This window comes from Notolepis coatsorum (assembly GCF_963971535.1).
Source record: "Notolepis coatsorum genome assembly, chromosome: 3".
NCBI classification, from domain to species: Eukaryota; Metazoa; Chordata; class Actinopteri; order Aulopiformes; family Paralepididae; genus Notolepis; species Notolepis coatsorum.
In genome coordinates, this window is record NC_140167.1 from 91,833,647 (window position 1) to 91,852,018 (window position 18,372).

General features: G+C 40.8%; 1 protein-coding gene across 1 annotated transcript in view; it reads right to left on the reverse strand.

Moving 5' to 3' along the window:
* The window catches only part of LOC311225904 (FIGNL1-interacting regulator of recombination and mitosis-like), a gene marked incomplete at both ends in the record, with an annotated part of 13,085 nt that extends 1,124 nt beyond the window's left edge, over positions 1-11,961 (reverse strand). Inside the window, 6 exons of the mRNA XM_084311295.1 lie at positions 3,328-3,456; positions 3,743-3,823; positions 6,974-7,078; positions 10,065-10,178; positions 11,498-11,593; positions 11,845-11,961. Coding sequence (XP_084167421.1) covers positions 3,328-3,456; positions 3,743-3,823; positions 6,974-7,078; positions 10,065-10,178; positions 11,498-11,593; positions 11,845-11,961 — 642 coding nt within the window. The remainder of the gene's footprint in view (positions 1-3,327; positions 3,457-3,742; positions 3,824-6,973; positions 7,079-10,064; positions 10,179-11,497; positions 11,594-11,844) is intronic.
* Positions 11,962-18,372: the final 6,411 nt, after the last annotated feature.

Here is an 18,372-nt window from a genome sequence, read left to right on the forward strand (position 1 = left end):
ACGACTACCGCGCCCTGTAGCTCTCACCTCCATAGCCATGAAGTGCTTTGAGAAGCTAGTAAAGGGCTACATCTGCTCCTCCCTCCCCATCAACATGGACCCCCTGCAATTTGCATACCGCCCCAACAGGTCCACGGAGGACGCCATAGCCCATGTGCTGCACACAGCAGCATCACACCTGGACAAGAGGCAGGGGAACTATGTGAGAATGCTATTCATCGACTACAGCTCGGCATTCAATACCATAGTCCCCTCCATACTCATAGCCAAGCTCAGGGACCTGGGCTTGAACTATGACCTCTGCCAGTGGGTCTTGGACTTCCTGACGGGCAGACCCCAGGTGGTGAGAGCAGGCAACTGCACCTCCTCATCCATCACCCTCAACATAGGGGCCCCCCAGGGCTGTGTTCTGAGTCCCCTCCTCTACTCCCTGTACACACACGACTGTGTGGCTCAGCGGAGTAGCAATACAATCATCAAATTTGCTGACGACACAGTGGTGGTGGGCCTGATCTCTGCCAACGACGAGAGGGCCTACCTGGAAGAGGTCAAGGTCCTGGCGGGATGGTGCCAGGAAAACAGCCTCTCCCTGAACGTCAGCAAAACAAAGGAGATGATTGTGGACTTCAGGAGGTCGGGGGTCAAGGACTACAGCCCCCTCAGCATCGACGGGGCACCGGTTGAGAGAGTCAACAGCTTTAAGTACCTCGGAGCCTACATATCCGAGGACTTGACATGGACCACACACATTGACAGTGTTGTGAAGAAGGCACGACAACGCCTCTACTTCCTCAGGCGCCTAAGGAAGTTCCAAGTCAGTCAGAAGATCCTTAAGAACTTCTACTCATGTACAATAGAGAGCATCTTGACTGGCAACATCACCTCCTGGTTTGGGAATAGCACTGCACAAGACCGAAGCAGACTTCAAAGAGTGACACGTTCAGCCGAACGCACAATTGGAGGGGGGCTCCCCACCCTCCAGAACATTTACAACAAGCGTTGCAAGGGCAAGGCTAAGAGAATCATTAAAGACTCCAGTCACCCGAACAACTGCCTCTTTGAACTGCTGCGGTCAGGCAAGCGATACCGGAGCCTCAAGGCGAGCACAGAAAGACTCAGAAGAAGCTTCTATCCCCAGGCCATCAGGCTGCTAAACGAACAATGAACACTACACAACAACAACCACCAAACGCACATAGCACACACATCCACACGCACACACTCACTTTAAACAAACACACTGTAGCACCCACTCCAAACACTTTATAGCACACACCCACTTTAAACAAACACACTGTAGCACCCACTCCCCACACTTTATATTTATTGATGAAGGATTGCACTACAACTCGTACACCTTACTGTAAATTGTACCTAAATTGTACCTCATCCCATTTCTGCTTTGCACTATATAGTACTGTACATTAGTACACTGCATAGTATTGTATATTATATGGTAACTCAGAACATTGTACATATGTCTATACCGAACACTGTGACCTCATTTTCTTCTTCTAAATTACATGCTATACTATGTTATTTGATACTATCTTGTCTAGCACAGTCTCTGGAGCGTAACAGTAAGAAGCATTTTGTATGAAAGTATTCTGTACTTCTGTATGACAACTATTAAAGAAACTTGAAACTTGAGTATGGAATTTCAATACTCAAGGTATTGCACACAATTCAGAATCACAATAGTATTGTGATACTATCTTATGAGGAGCTCCTAATATTTACCTGCTTGGAAGGTGCTATATCTGAGATTTATATAGCAATAAAGAACTATTTGCTAAGTAAAGACATAGTGGAGTAATGGTGTCACACTCCCAGACCATGTGTCACCAGAGGAGCCATATCTTCCAGTTAAAGGAGCTGTAATAGCAGATTCAGCCACTAGATGGCAGTAGAGCACTGGCATCTCAGACCAAAACAAAGGGCGCATGCAGTCTATGCTTCTATGCTTTGGGTGGATTATATGCTTCAAACGGTCAGTTGTAGATTAAATATGAATCAACATCCAGCAATTGTGTGTCCTATTTCCCGCATAAAATGTTGTCTGAAACATTTTAGGTAAAAAAAATAAAGATATTTGATGAGTAAACAAGCCGCCGTTTTCTTTTTGAAAACGGAGCTGAGAAACGGGGACCAATCAACTAGCAGCACGTTTATCTAATCAGGTGTAGCGAGGGGATACATGCACGCATACATGCATATATTAAACAAGCACACGCAGCCAGCTCAGCTACCGAAACAGAACAAAGAAGAACAGAGACGCTGGAATAACAACAAACACACACACACACAGAGGGAGTGTGACTTCATTCTCTGCTCAGGACACCATTACTCCACTATGTTTTTACATAGCATATAGTTCTTTATTGCTATATAAATCTCAGATATAGCACCTTCCAATCAGGAAAATATTAGGAGCTCCTCGTAAGATAGTATCACAATACTATTGTGATTCTGAATTGTGTGCAATACCTTGAGTATTGAAATTCCATACTATAATATAATTTGACCACAGTAAAGAGTTAAATTACTATTTATATGGGCAATAAAATGTCAAAATAATTTATATTTTTACTCATGAGTCAAACTTCATGAAACCATTACTAAATGGAATTCAAAGTATTTTAAGAATGACTTATTTCACTTTTTAAACATCATATTTTTAAATATCCAAGGGCTTCAAATGCCTTAAAGTACAGTGAAAAGTATTGCTATACCGTAATTAACATTCCAAACAATATTCCCTATTACACAGTACTTAACCCTAACCCTATTACACAGTACTGTTTAATCATTGGTATTGTGCCCACAGTGTCTAAACTGTGTTACATGTTGTAATACAGTTTGTAAATAAATAGACAGGAGAGGTGGACATTTTGGGGAATCACAATTTAATTTGATTTTGATTCTTGAGGCTACAATTTGATTTTAAACCTTATATTTTAAGATGTATTAATTTAAGAAGAAACACAAATAAAAACATCTTACCATTACTAGGCAATTCAATAGATTAGATTCTAGATTGCTATTAACCTTCATGTTACAAAGCTTGTATATTGTGTGCTTGGCTAATCTGGGTCAATCTGGGAGCTAGTGAGCTAACAATTCTAATATCACGTTCAAGTTTAAATCGTATCAAGACTGAAAACTGAAAACTAGATATTAGTTAATTTATTATGTTATAACCCGGCCCCACCCCTAATAGAAAGGCACTAAACATACACTGATTATTATTCATGACACTACTGGCTCACGTCCCGAGTCAGTGCTGACCCGGCTGTGTGCCACTCTCACCTCTGAGTCAGCGTTGACCTCAGCTGCAGACATCTTGGAAGCAGCTTCCTTATTACTCTCCAGCCTCTCATTGTGTTCCGCAAAAACTGGCGTCTCCATTTTGAGCCTTTCTAGTCGTGTCTTCATCACTTCCTGTGCACCAGTAGTCTGCAAGAAAACGTTACATTAAAAAGTAATATTGTCCCCGTTTCTCCCTACGTCTCTTACCAGTACTGTATCTGTATCTGTATGTCATGTATGTAATATATGTTATGATGAATTGAAAATGGGGGACCCTGATGTAAACAAGACGAAAGTCTTTCTCTGGTCTGCATCCCCTTAACAATTGTTTGTATTGAGCCATACTGTATTGTACCCATTCTGCAATCTGTTAATAACATTTTCAATCAATCAATCAAGCTAGATTATTATAATATATTCTGGCATTCCTTACCTTGCTGAGGAAACTGACCACTTTGCTTTTGGTGTCGTCTACAGACAAGCTCTGGGAGATCACCTCCTCATGATTAGTCAACTAAAACAGCAGGGGGGAAAACATTCATAGGGCTTTACATCTTACATCAAGACACCTAAAAAGATGACCGCAAACACAACCAGCACTCAAGAGAAAGTTGAATTCAATGCAGACAGCAGTGAAACAATGTTTCAGAACATGGCCATCAAAATGCTGATGAAATCAAAAGTTCTGAAACACATTAATTTGTATTGCTGTTTAATTGTGTCCACTACACTAAACTGAGAGGAAAGTCACACAGCCTATTGAAATTACCCTGCTGTGTTACAAATGTATCATTCACTCATGGTTTTGTTTCAGGGACACCTGTATTAAAAGCAGGGGTGTAAAGTACTTAAGTATTGTAAAAAGTACTGTTTTGGGGGATTTGTACTTTACTCGAGTATTATTAGGTTTGCACTTTTACTCAATTACATTTCAGAGAAAAAAAAACATACTTTTTACTTTGATTTGATTTGATTTGATATTTTTTATTTTCGTGTCTTACATACAGATGTATGCCCAGCCCATATGGGCTTACAAGACACATAACAATAAGTATATAATAATATACTTTACCAATTACTTAACAAATGACATAGACCAAGATGGCCATAAAAAAAAGAAAAATACAAGAAAATACAATAAAACGTAATATAACACAAGCTGTACTCAATGTAAATAAACAGAAAAACAAGGTGAATTCAAATACAATTATATAGGATACAGTGTGTTTTGTCTCAGGTGCCATGCCTTCTCCAAAAATCCTGCAAAACCGAAGATGTCCTCCACAAAAAAACAACTCAACATACAGCTCTCAGACTGCCAAAACAAATCTGGGTTTACAATTTGAATTTTTTCAAATAAAGCCCTCCTCAAAGTGGTGTACAAAGGGCAATAAAAAACAAAATGATATTCATCCTCCACCACTCCCAGATCACACAGAACACACAACCGCTCCTCCTCAGGTTTACCCTGGAATCTACCCACTTCCACAGCCAATGGCAGGGTGCCAGACCTCAACTGGGCACACAGAGACCTCCGTCTTCTCTTTAAGTTTAACATTACATAAGGTTCAGTAAAATACTCATTTTTAATTGCAATATATTTTCTAAGTTTAGGTTTTTTCAAAATCTCCACCTTCCACTTATCCTGATGGATTGTTGATAATTTTGTTTTAATTATGTGAACCTTACACTGCAAATTGTTCATAAAAATCATACTCAAGTCAGTAGAAGAAAAAATCATAGACATCTCTCTTGACCAGGGATGACCGTGTGCTCTGTCCCAATTAAAAATCTTTTTAGTCACCCTGCCATTTGGCAGCTGGACCAGGCGGTTCCATAACCTCACCATTTCACCTTTTTGCTTGACCAAGCAAGAATCCCACCCCATGTCCCCTTCTATAGCCCCTTTTGGTGTGTATTTATGGACTCCTAAAAAGTATCTTATGGCCCGGTTCTGGATCGCATTACATTCAGGAGCATCATCAAAACCCCATACTCCAGCAGCATAAAACAAAACAGAACCCACCATTGAATCAAATAATTGTGTATATGTTGAAAACCCAAGGTCAGTGCACACTTTCATTTTACTCAACACGCCCCCTAGCGCCCTTCCTGCTGACTCAGACATTATTTTCCTTCCTTCTATGAAGCACATGTACTCATTAAAGGTGAAACCAAGATATTTATAAGAATGTGTGTAAATTAGGGGCGTTGGTCCAAATTGAAACTTATGACTACTCTGCTGTTCGTGTTTTTTCCTGAAGTGCATAATCTGTGTTTTTTCACTGTTAATCGCAAGTCTCCATTTCATGCACCAAGAACTCATAATATTCAACATGTTTTGTAAATTTGCTTCATTTTCTGCAAACAAAACAATATCATCAGCGTACAATAAAATACTTAGGATTATATTATCTATTGGAATACCAAGATTGGCTTGCTTGATTTCTTGCGCCATTTTTTGCATACTTTTTACTCCTTACATTTAAAATGCAGACCTACAAAGTACAAAGATTGGCTTGCTTGATTTCTTGCGCCATTTCTTGCATACTTTTTACTCCTTACATTTAAAATGCAGACCTACAAAGTACAAATCTCGCAGGTCCAACAATTTTAATTAGTATATTTGTTTCTCTGGCCGAACTAACGTTAACGTTATTAATCCTGTGACCGCACTTTATTTAAAAACAGCCAATCAAATCCCCATCAATGGAAAATTAACCCGCCCATACCCATGCTGATTGGTCCTTGTGCAAGAGAAAGCGGGGATCTTTGATTAAACACCTGCTATCAGAAGAATAGACAGTCAGAGTGACAAGCTACAGAAGATGGCCACAAACGATAGTACGAGTGATGAAGATGAAACAGAACATTTCATTGCCCCGGAATAAAAAAGTTTTTACTGTAACTTTTTAGTACTTAATAATAATAATAATAATAATAATAATAATAATAATAATAATAATAATAATAATAATAATAATAATAATAATAATAATAATAATAATAATAATAATAATAATAATAATAATAATAATAATAAATTCAATTTGTACCGCACTTTACATTTGTAAAAATCTCAAAGTGCTACAGGAGATAAAGACAAAAAGTTAAATGAATAAAACAATTAAAATGAATAAAACAACCAATGAAATGGAAGAACATAAACATAAAATAGATTAAAATAATGAAAAAAATAATTAATAGAAGTAAAAATAAAAGTATAAGAAAAATTCAGGCAAAAGCCTTGTTAAAAAGAAATGTTTTTAGGCCCCTTTTAAAAGCCTCGACGGATTGTGGTGCTCTCAGGTGGATGGGGAGAGCATTCCACAGTCTGGGTGCGGCAGAGCAGAAGGCGTGGTGTGCAGCTTAGTCCTGGGGATTTTGAGGAGGTAGGCTGTGCCGGAGCGGAGGGAGTGTGAGGATGACTGGTGGTACTTAAGTACATTTAAAAGTAGAAACTTTTTTACTTTTACACAAGTGTGTTTTTAGCCAGATACTCTGATTTTTACTTGAGTAAGATTTTGAGATGGTACCCATACTTTCACTTAGGTATAATTTCTGGGTACTTTTTACACCCCTGAGTAAACGGGGAGGGGGGAAACAGCCCAGTGCCTCTTATTAAACACTGTATACGTAGGACAGGTGATCTCTCTCAGCCTACCTCTGCAAAGTGTGCGAAGGCCTCCAGAGCGTGCTGGTGGAGCAGCCATGACCTCTCTGCTAGCAGGGCTCCAAACAGACCACTCACCCTGGGCAGCACCTGGTTCTGTGGGACAAAGACACATAGAGTAGATAACTATAAGTCAAGACCTGAGAGTAGGTGTGATGAGACCATGGGTTGGTATGAGGGTTCATTAAAGCATTATTTCAATTTGGTATAGGCTAACATAACAGTTTTAAGTTAAGATTAGATATTCCTTTATTGATCCCCTTGGGGAAATACAGGCATCATAGCAGCATGGGGGAAGGAGGTACAGGTATGGGCAGGGTAATAGAAGACATAAATACAGGCAATACAATTATAGTACAGTAGAAAGTAATAATAGGCAGTGTAAACAATATAATTAACTCTGAATATAAGCATATGAGCAAGTAGGCAGTGTGATCAAAGGTGCAGATGAGGGTCTGTATGCCCTATCAGTTATATTATACATTACGATAAAAATGGTTACAATAACCACTAGAATCTAAATATATACTATGAGTTAGTAAAGTATACGGTATACATAGGTGCAGTATACATAAGGTACCCTAACCGGTGTGATATTATACATGTACGTCATATGTTTAGGTGGGAGTCAGACACGCTCAGTATTGGCGTGACCTGAGAGTAGGTGGGATGAGAGACCATGGGTTGGTGTGAGGGTTCATTAAAGCACTATTTTCAATTTGGCTAACATAACGGTTTTCCACTTTTTACCACCCAGATGGGTTGATTAGTGGTCAACCACCTTGATGTTGCCCCAGGAATCGATAGCCACCACCAGGGCTCAACACAGTCTAAAAGTCATGTATTAACCGTTTCTGCGCCATTAACAAGTATACTCGTTATTGGCCGACAATCGAATAACGCCAATAACGAGTTTTTCTAGTTTTTATGGTCGTTATTTCCTTTATTCGCTATTGCCATTCATAATTCATCCAGCAAGGCTCCGGGAGACTCTGGACTCTGCTCAATACCGCCGCCTGGTAGATTTCGGGCGAGTTGAACTCCACTCTCAACCGGATGGTGCGTTCTGTGCATCTGTGAAAATGTTCTGGGGAGAGCTCTCTTGTTATGTGGATCCAGACAAACACTCTAGTGCATTGGATCGCTTTCGAGACGCAAGAATCAATATGCTTTCGGCGTTTATTGCGTCGTACAAACGGAAAACGGATCTAGCAGATGGAAATCAAATAATTGGAATATTTTTTCTCCAGACTCATCGGCCACAGGTAAGAGGAATCTAACGTTAATTCCAGCTCGATTGTCCATTTATTTCATTGCAATCCATCTGATCAACGTATGATGTCGTACTAAAGAAAGCCGTTACTGACAATCAATGATCATAAACTACCCGCCCCCCCTTTCCTTCACGCATGATGGAGCATAATGTATACCGATCATATGTGTTCTGAAGGGCCAGATTAACACTGAGAATCTACGTTTATTATTTTGTATAACTTGTATATTATTTATATATATAAGCTATATACCTTTAAGCTTCCATTTGAATCATAGTATTATTCGCTCGCCTCATTGGGCCCCGCCCCTGACATTGGCGGCGCCAGCAGTCGCGCCCCCCAGACAAGTTCAAAGACGTGTCCGGGCAAGTTCAGACATGCCCTAAGCAGGCGCATTGATTCCGGACAAGTAATTCGGTGGCGCCTTAGAAATCACTATATATATTGTAGGTGGCGCAAGCAGCCATACTTACTTACTCTCTCTTAGCAACAGCCATGTGCCGGTAGTGTGTGAACTTAACGTAACTAGTATCAGAACACGAGGTGAAGTGAGAAGTAACCTAACAGCAGAACGAGTGGACATGTGAGCAGTGGAAGCCTACCCGCGGTGTATCGTTACGGATAGCTAGTAGCTACTTAGATACGACCCTAATATTGTAGAACCATTATTGGTGTATTATAGTGACTTGTGTAAGCGAAGTAACGTGGAGAAGAGCATAGTTAAGACCATCGGCGCTTGGATCCAACTACACCTGAAGACCTTCATCGGGCTAGCTTCTAGGACCAACGAAGCTAGCTAGCTATCATCACTGCCGTCGGGATTAAGAGCCATTACCCTGCCATCGGGCACTTGGATTACAAGGACTGGATCCGTACGAGAACCCCTTTTCTTCAGTGACCGCAGGAGTATCCGACTATTCTTCAATTCCTCTGGAGCTTACCACTCCGTGGGGGAAATCATTGTCTCCAGCTATACCCCTCGCTTTGCCCTGTATCGCCTTCTCACTCCATGCAGAACTCCGGTCGAGTATTCTTAACCTAGGAATTATTCATTCCCCTTGACTTTGATACTCTGACATTCTACTATCATTTCACTATTAAAAGAGCAACGTACTAATTCAGTTGTATATTGATATTGCTATTAAAATACTGTAAACATGATCTCTTTGTCCCGTGCCGTCAATTGAGTGTCTGCCATATTTACTAACTGTACTGTCTGGCAAGTAATAATATTTAGTAGTGGTTTAATCTAAACAATCTTTAATACAGTCCGGGTTTTGTAACCCCTCAGTTACTATGCATTTGAATTTTTTAATATAGCGTGTATAGGAACGAAACGCCAATCGATTATGTATAATATGCATCGGGGCCTATAACTCGCGTTCTAGGAATTACTGCAGACCACTCTAAAAACATACTTATATTCACAACGGTATTAACACGACAATGTTATAAAAAAAGAAAGTTATATCCCTGCAAAGAAGGTGAGCGACTCCATAGGCTTACAGTGCTGGCAGTGAGAGGTATAAGATGGTCAAACTGCGTGGCAGACATTTAATATTATAAGTGCACTAAACGCAGCTAAGATTTAAATACCTCTGTAATCACACCCTCCCATGCAATATGAGAAGCAACTGTACAATATGAGAAGCTACCGTACAATATGAGAAGCTACTGTACAATATGAGAAGTTACCGTACAATATGAGAAGCTACCATACAATATGAGAAGCTACTGTACAATATGAGAAGCTACTGTACAATATGAGAGGCTACTGTACAATATGAGAAGCAGAGTCCTCAACATACCTGGCTATCATGAGGTATGAAGACCTTCCCCAGGGAGGCCAGGAACTCCAGGGCAGCAAGGAGCACATCATCAGGACACCTCTCTGACACCAGAGCTCCCACACACAGCAGAGCCTGCAGCACAGACAGCACACACAGTAGTCAAACATTATACAACGGCATGCAAATTTCTCGATTCTGATTGGCTGAAACAGTCATTTTACACGTCTTTATTGGCAACAATTCCACGCTGCTGGCTCAGGACCCGCCCACAACCGAACCACATCACATCACTCCGCCGGATCACAAGAAGGTGGACAATAATCTTTACAAATGGATATGTTGATAGCGACTAAACGACTAAATATCAAGCGATTCTGTCACAGCGAATGTCTTAGTCGTTTAAACAATGTTGGATGATGTAATTGATGGGTCTTTCTTGAATCATTCTGTAACAAAAGAAAAATCGCGGATTGATTGATTGATTAATTTTCAATTTTTTTTTCAATTTTTTTTTCCTTTCGACTGTCAGCGCTCGCTCTAGTCTCCACCCACCGCCACACACCCCCCCTCCCCCCACACACACACGCACACACACTCTGCCTGCAATGCGGGGGATAGTCAGAGAGCTGGGTGCTGCGCTGTTCTAAGTGAGCATGGCCTATTGAGTTGATTGATTGATTGATTGCTAATTTTATTACTGTACGCTTGGTTTCCAACTGGTTAAGTTTAGGCCCTCTACAGTAGGTTTAAAAAAATAAATAAAAGAATAGGGCGAAGAAAACGTTTTTTTCCTATAGGGCAAAGAAAACTTTTTAATTTGTTTTACCTACTTTATATAGAAGCATCTAAGAATGAAGTTCTATGGAAAGTAGGTCTGCATTCCCTTAACAATTGTGTGTATTGAGCCGTACTGTATTGTACCCATTCTGCATCTGGTAATACAATTTTCAATCAATCATTCCAATAATACACAGTTGGATGTGTTAGTTGGTTGGATGCACTTCAAGCTGCTTCCACATGAGGCAACTTCTCTCAATCATTCCAATAATACACAGTTGGATGTGTTAGTTTGGTTGGATGCACTTCAAGCTGCTTCCACATGGAGGCAACTTGTCTTTTTTGTAGTTGTGGGAACTACTTTTTCTGGCGGATGGTTTTTTCAATAAATCTTCGATTAATGTGTGTTTATTGTATAGAAATAAGGTTGGATGAATCTGGCAGTTGTATAAAAGCTTTACACCACTTGCAGTCGTGATTTGTGAACAATAAACCATGCCTAGGGGGGTCTAACAACCCTCGGCTGCGCCTCGGGCCTAACGACCACCCCTAGGCATGGTTTATTGTTCACAAACCACTCCTGCGCGTGATGTAATGCTTAAATACTGCAGTACTCTCTCCTAGTCTTGGTCTGTCTACAGGAGAACTGAAAGACAAGGCAGCAGGTGAGATACCTGGCAAATGACCGGAGGTTTGATGCTTTTCACCAAGGCAGCCGACATTGACAGGAGTAGTCGCAGAGTACACTGAAGAACAGGGTAGGTCTGCACCTGAAGAGAATAAAGAGTTGTGCATGCACGTAAATATGTATGTGCACGTGCCTGTGTTGTCTTTGTGTGCACGTGTTGTGTGCATGTGTTGTCTTTGTATGTGTGTGTGTGTGTTATGTGCATGTGTTGTCTTTGTGTGTTGTGTGCATGTGTTGTCTTTGTGTGCATGTGTTGTCTTTGTGTGTTTGTGTGTTTGTGTGTGTGTGTGTGTGTGTGTGTATGTGTGTGTGTGTGTGTGTACACCGTCTCACCTGGCTGGGACACATGCGTGACCAAAGTTGCGTGACGATCCTCTCTGCAGACGACACACGCTGATCTTCAGGAGATGAGTCACCTTGAAGCACCACCAGGAGGGACGACAGCGCCATGTTCTGGAGATCACAGACAAATCAATCAAAGAGCAAACCGTGTCAAGCATCTCCGATACCAGAACCACCCCACTGCCATAGACAGTGAGGAGCAGATAAAGGACTGAGGTCACCTCATCTGCCTGTCAGTATTGTAAACAAATGAAGGACTGAGGTCTCTTAACTCATTCAACGCCATAGCCACGCCCCACCTCTGCTCACTAGCAATTTTCACATCGGTGCATCACTAATATAATCCTTTTTACATAATGTAGATACTATATCTATCTTTATACAACGGCATGCAAATTTCTCAATTCTGATTGGCTGAAACAGTCAATTTACACGTATGTATTCTTCACAATTCCACGCTCCTGGTCCCAGGACCCGCCCACAACCGAATTACAATCACTCCGCCGTGCGGATTTTTAGGAAAAAACAAGATGGCGGACAATAATCTTTAACAAATGGATATGTTGATAGCGTCATAACGACTAAATATAAACCGATTCTGTCACGGCGAATGTCTTAGTTGCTTAAACAATGTTGGATGATGTAATTGAGTCATTGTGGAACAAAATAAAAATCGCGCGGATTGATTGATTAATTTGCAATTTATTTTCTTTTTTTTTACCTACTTTCAAGCAGCTGGGAGGTGCACTGTTTTAAGTGAGCATGGCCTATTGAATTGATTGATTGATTGCTAATTTGATTACTGTCCGCCTGGTTTCCAACTGGTTAAGTTTAGGCCCTCTTTCGAAGTTGGTTAAGGTTAGAGTTTGTCTTTAGAGCAGGGCGATAGACCACCAGCCCTGGTTCCAAACTCTAACCTTAACCAACTTCGAAAGTGGGTCTAAACTTAACCAGTTGGAAACAAGGCGGACAGTAATAAAATTAGCAATCAATTCAATAACCCACGCTCACTTAAAACAGCGCACCTCCCAGCTGCTTCTAAAGAAACTTTTTTTTAATTTGTTTTACCTACTTTCTATAGAAGCATCCAAGAATGAAGTTCTATAGAAAGTAGGTTAAAAACTAAAGAAAAGTTGGATGTGTTAGTTGGTTGGATGTCTAGGTGAAAGACAGTTGGATGCGTTAGTTGGTTGGATGTCTTAGTTGAAAGACAGTTGGATGTGTTAGTTGGTTGGATGTCTTAGTTGAAAGACAGTTGGATGTGTTAGTTGGTTGGATGTCTTAGTTGAAAGACAGTTGGATGCGTTAGTTGGTTGGATGTCCTACTGAGAACAGTTGGATGCACTTCCAAGCTGCTTCCACATGGAGGCAACTTCTCTTTTTTGTTGTTGTGGGAACTACTTTTTGTGGCGGATGGTTTTCTCAATAAATCTTCGATTAATGTGTGTTTATTGTATAGCAATAAGGTTGGATGAATGTGGCAGTTGTATAAAAGCATTACACCACTTGCAGTCATGATTTGTGAAAAATAAACCATGCCTAGGGGGGTCTAACGACCACCCCTAGGCATGGTTTATTTTTCACAAACCACTCCTGCGCGTGATGTAATTAAGCATTACATCACACGCAGGAGTGGTTTGTGACCAATAAACCATGCCTAGGGGTGGTCGTTAGGCCCGAGGCGCAGCCGAGGGTCGTTAGACCCCCCTAGGCATGGTTTATTGGTCACAAACCACGACTGCACGTGGTGTAAAGCTTTTATACAACTGCCAGATTCATCCAACCTTATTTCTATACAATAAACACACATTAATCGAAGATTTATTGAAAAAACCATCCGCCAGAAAAAGTAGTTCCCACAACTACAAAAAAGACAAGTTGCCTCCATGTGGAAGCAGCTTGAAGTGCATCCAACCAAACTAACACATCCAACTGTGTATTATTGGAATGATTGAGAGAAGTTGCCTCATGTGGAAGCAGCTTGAAGTGCATCCAACCAACTAACACATCCAACTGTGTATTATTGGAATGATTGATTGAAAATTTTATTACCAGATGCAGAATGGGTACAATACAGTACGGCTCAATACACACAATTGTTAAGGGAATGCAGACCTACTTTCCATAGAACTTCATTCTTAGATGCTTCTATATAAAGTAGGTAAAACAAATTAAAACGTTTTCTTTGCCCTATAGGAAAAAAACGTTTTCTTCGCCCTATTTTTTTATTTATTTCTTTTAGCCTAAACTTAACCAGTTGAAAACCAGGGGTACAGTAATAAAATTAGCAATCAACCAATCAATCAATTCAATAGACCATGCTCACTTAAAACAGCGCTGCTTCTCTCTCAGTCTGACTCCCCCGCTGTTGCAGACAGGAGTGTGTGTGTGTGTGTGTGTGTGTGCGTGTGTGTGTGTGTGTGTGTGTGTGTCACAGTGTGTGTGTGTGCGTGCGTGTGTGTGTGTATGTGTGTGTGTGTGTGTGTGTGTGTGGTGTGTATGTGTGTGTGTGTGTGTGTGTGGGTACGCCAGCGTCGGACAGTGTGAGAGAGAACGCTGCAGTCAGTAGAAAGAAGGAAGTAGAAATTTAAATCAATCAATTAATCTATCAATCAAACCGCGATTTTTCTTTTGTTCTAGATTGACTCAAGACCCATCAATTACATCATCCAACATTGTTTAAAGGACTAACACATTCCCCTTGAGAGAATCGCTTCATATTTAGTCGTTATGGTGCTTTCAACATAACCATTTGTTGTCCGCGATCTTGTTTTCTCCCGGAGTGAGCCGGGGAGGGTTATGTGATTCGGTTGTGGGCGGGTTCTGAGCCCAGGACCGTGGATTGTTGCCAATAAAGACGTGTGAATGGCCAATCAGAATCGAGAAATTTGCATGCCGTTGTATAATTAAGCATTACATCACGCGCAGGAGTGGTTTGTGAAAAATAAACCATGCCTAGGGGTGGTCGTTAGACCCCCCTAGGCATGGTTTATTTTTCACAAACCACGACTGCAAGTGGTGTAATGCTTTTATACAACTGCCACATTCATCCAACCTTATTGCTATACAATAAACACACATTAATTGAAGATTTATTGAAAAAACCATCCGCCAGAAAAAGTAGTTCCCAAAAAAGAAAAAAAGAGAAGTTGCCTCCATGTGGAAGCAGCTCGGAAGTGTATCTAACTGTTCTCAGTAGGACATCCAACCAACTAACACATCCAACTGTCTTTCAACTAAGACATCCAACCAACTAACACATCCAACTGTCTTTCAACTAAGACATCCAACCAACTAACACATCCAACTGTCTTTCAACTAAGACATCCAACCAACTAACACATCCAACTTCCTTTCAACTAAGACATTCAACAAACTAACACATCCAACTGCCTTTCAACTAAGACATCCAACCAACTAACACATCCAACTTTTCTTTCGTTTTTAATTATGAAGTTAGTGGTCGTTATTGGAATGATTGATTGAACATTTTATTACCAGATGCAGAATGGGTACAATACAGTACAGCTCAATACACACAATTGTTAAGGGGATGCAGACCTACTTTCTATAGAACTTTATTCTTAGATGCTTCTATTGAAAGTAGGTAAAAAAAATAAAAAAAAAATAATTGCAATTAATCAATCAATCAATTCACACGATTTTTATTTTGTTCTACAATGACTCATGACCCATCAATTACATCATCCAACATTGTTTAAGCAACTAAGACATTGTGTGTGTGTGTGTGTGTGTGTGGGTGTGTATGCGACCGAGTGAGTGTGTCTGGAAGCCAGACAGTGAGAGAGTGAGCTCTGGCAAGGAGGGGGAAGAAAGAAAATAAAAAAAAAAAATTTGCAATTAATCAATCAATCAATCAATTCGTGCGATTTTTATTTTGTTCTACAATGACTCATGACCCATCAATTACATCATCCAACATTGTTTAAGCAACTAAGACATTGTGTGTGTGTGTGTATGTGTGTGTCGTGTGGGTGTGTATGCGACCGAGTGAGTGTGTCTGAAAGCCAGACAGTGTGAGAGAGTGAGCTCTGGCAAGGAAAAAAAAAATAAAAAATTGCAAATCAATCAATCAGCGCGATTTTTATTTTGTTCCACAATGACTCATGACTCATCAATTACATCATCCAACATTGTTTAAAGAACTAAGACATTCACCGTGACAGAATCGGTTTATATTTAGTCGCTATGACGCTATCAACATATCCATTTGTTAAAGATTATTGTCCGCCATCTTGTTTTCTCCTAAAAATCCACACGGCGGAGTGATTGTAATTCGGTTGTGGGCGGGTCCTGGGACCAGGAGCGTGGAATTGTGAAGAATACATACGTGTAAAATGACTGTTTCAGCCAATCAGAATCGAGAAATTTGCATGCCGTTGTATAATGCTTAAGTACATATCACTTACCTACTCTTGCTAGTTACACTGCTGGCCAGTATGACTTACTGATTAGCACCATTACTCAGTAGTACTAATTAATTTATATATTTTATATCCAGTTTAATCACCTGTACATTGTATATTACTACTAGGGATGTCCCGATCCGATCACGTGATCGGGGCCGATCACGTTATTTTCCGAAGATCGGGACCGGCAAAAAAAAACGCAATTTTTTTATTCAACAAAAATGACCATGTTCACATCTTAAACTCATACTGAGGCCTTAGTTTTGGTTTTAAATTGCATATCATCATTCATTTATTTATTGTCACAGAGAGCAGAAGAATTTTGCCAAAACAAACTCATTTCCTTTGATTTAATTATACATCAAATGATTTATGTCAAGGATTGCAATGCCTCGCTTGAATGAAGTTAACTTTTCACCTGGATAACGTCAACATTCAGGGTGAATGTAATGTGAGAAATTGGGATAAAAAAAATAATTTAAATTATAATTTTTTTGATCGGATCGGGAAAGATTGGTATCGGTAGATACTCAAAATCACATAATCGGGATCGGATCGGGAGCAAAAAAATTTAATCGGGATATCCCTAATTACTACTGCACTTTACTGTTACATTTGCACTCTGGTTGGATACCAAACCTATCTATATCGTACTGTACTTGTGCTGTATGATGACAATACATTTGAATCTAATCTAATGTTGTGTTGTTTGTCTCCTGCAGGACGGAGCTTCTTAACACGGCCAGACACGAGATATCTCAGGTTAACTCGTTGGCTGCCAGACCTGAGATTTCTCGGGTTTTGGTCGTTATTTCTTTTATTCAATGTTTTTATTCATTTCAGGCACACGGACCTCTGGGTTACCATAGGGAATCATTCTGAGATCGCCAGAGTGCAATACCGGCCGCATCATGCTAGGTGGCAGTATCGCCCACCCTTTGAAACCCTCCTTCACACCGGGTGCTTAAATCCCTCCGGGCGCTATATTTTGAGTCAGGCGAGTCTAGTGGTTCACCCGATCACATTGAAACACGTCCAATGACCCTCCATGCATGTGTGTGCCGGATTATGTCGAGGACACGATGGACACCAATACTGGAAATCGCGATCAGACAATCGGAATATTATTTTTGGGATACTTCCTAGTAAAGGTAGGGACAGTGGTGCGTTATTGAAATCATCTGGGGTTGCACGCACCTAATGGCGGCACGTGCACGTGCGCTCCCGGCGCGTGCTCCCGCGAATGCGCATTTAATGTCCCCTCGCTTGAGCACAGACTAAAGACAGTGCCTAATTGCCTCTACGAATGGAATGTAACACATGTCATTCACAACAAGTTAGGTGTGAATGTATCTGAGAACGTATTTAACACACCTGACGACCGGCGCTATTGATATGCAAATAGCGAGTACTTATCTGGGGTTGCAGTGCAACTCCGTCCCATGAAGAACGCATGCCTGGGTAGGGACTATAAGTCACTATATGACATCAATTTCAAATTTCAGCTTGATCCTACAATGTTTTCATATTGATCCAGCCGATCAACGTGTGTGGTGTTCAAAATGAATGCCGTTACTGGCGATCAAAGTATCAAAAAACGACCCCCCCCCCTTTCATGCATTCATGATGAAACATAATACCCATTATTACATGGCGTTTTCACGTTCGCCGAAATGCTTGCTTGCGATTGGTCAATAGCGCGCGTCAGAGGTCCGATATTACCCGATAACGGACCTCTGTGGAACAATAATGACCGCTGTGCGCAGCTGTTCGCAATCAAGCCCACTGACATCAGTGCAATCAGACACTGCCGGCTGCCGGGGAAGCTGCCGGCGATGACAGGGCGGACCGACAAGCGGAGCCAGAACCAGTGTTGCGAGTCGATGTAAAATTAATTGGTATATTGTTCGTAAGTTAGCCATGTAATAAGCGGGATGATGTATAGCTATACTCGATCATTGTCGCAAAATAATTTACCTTCACGGACGTTTAAAACACCTCGCCGAGGCGGCTCGGTATTTTAAACTCCGTGTCGGTCAATTATTTTGCAAAACAATGACCTCGTAGCTATACATTATCCCTTACTTAT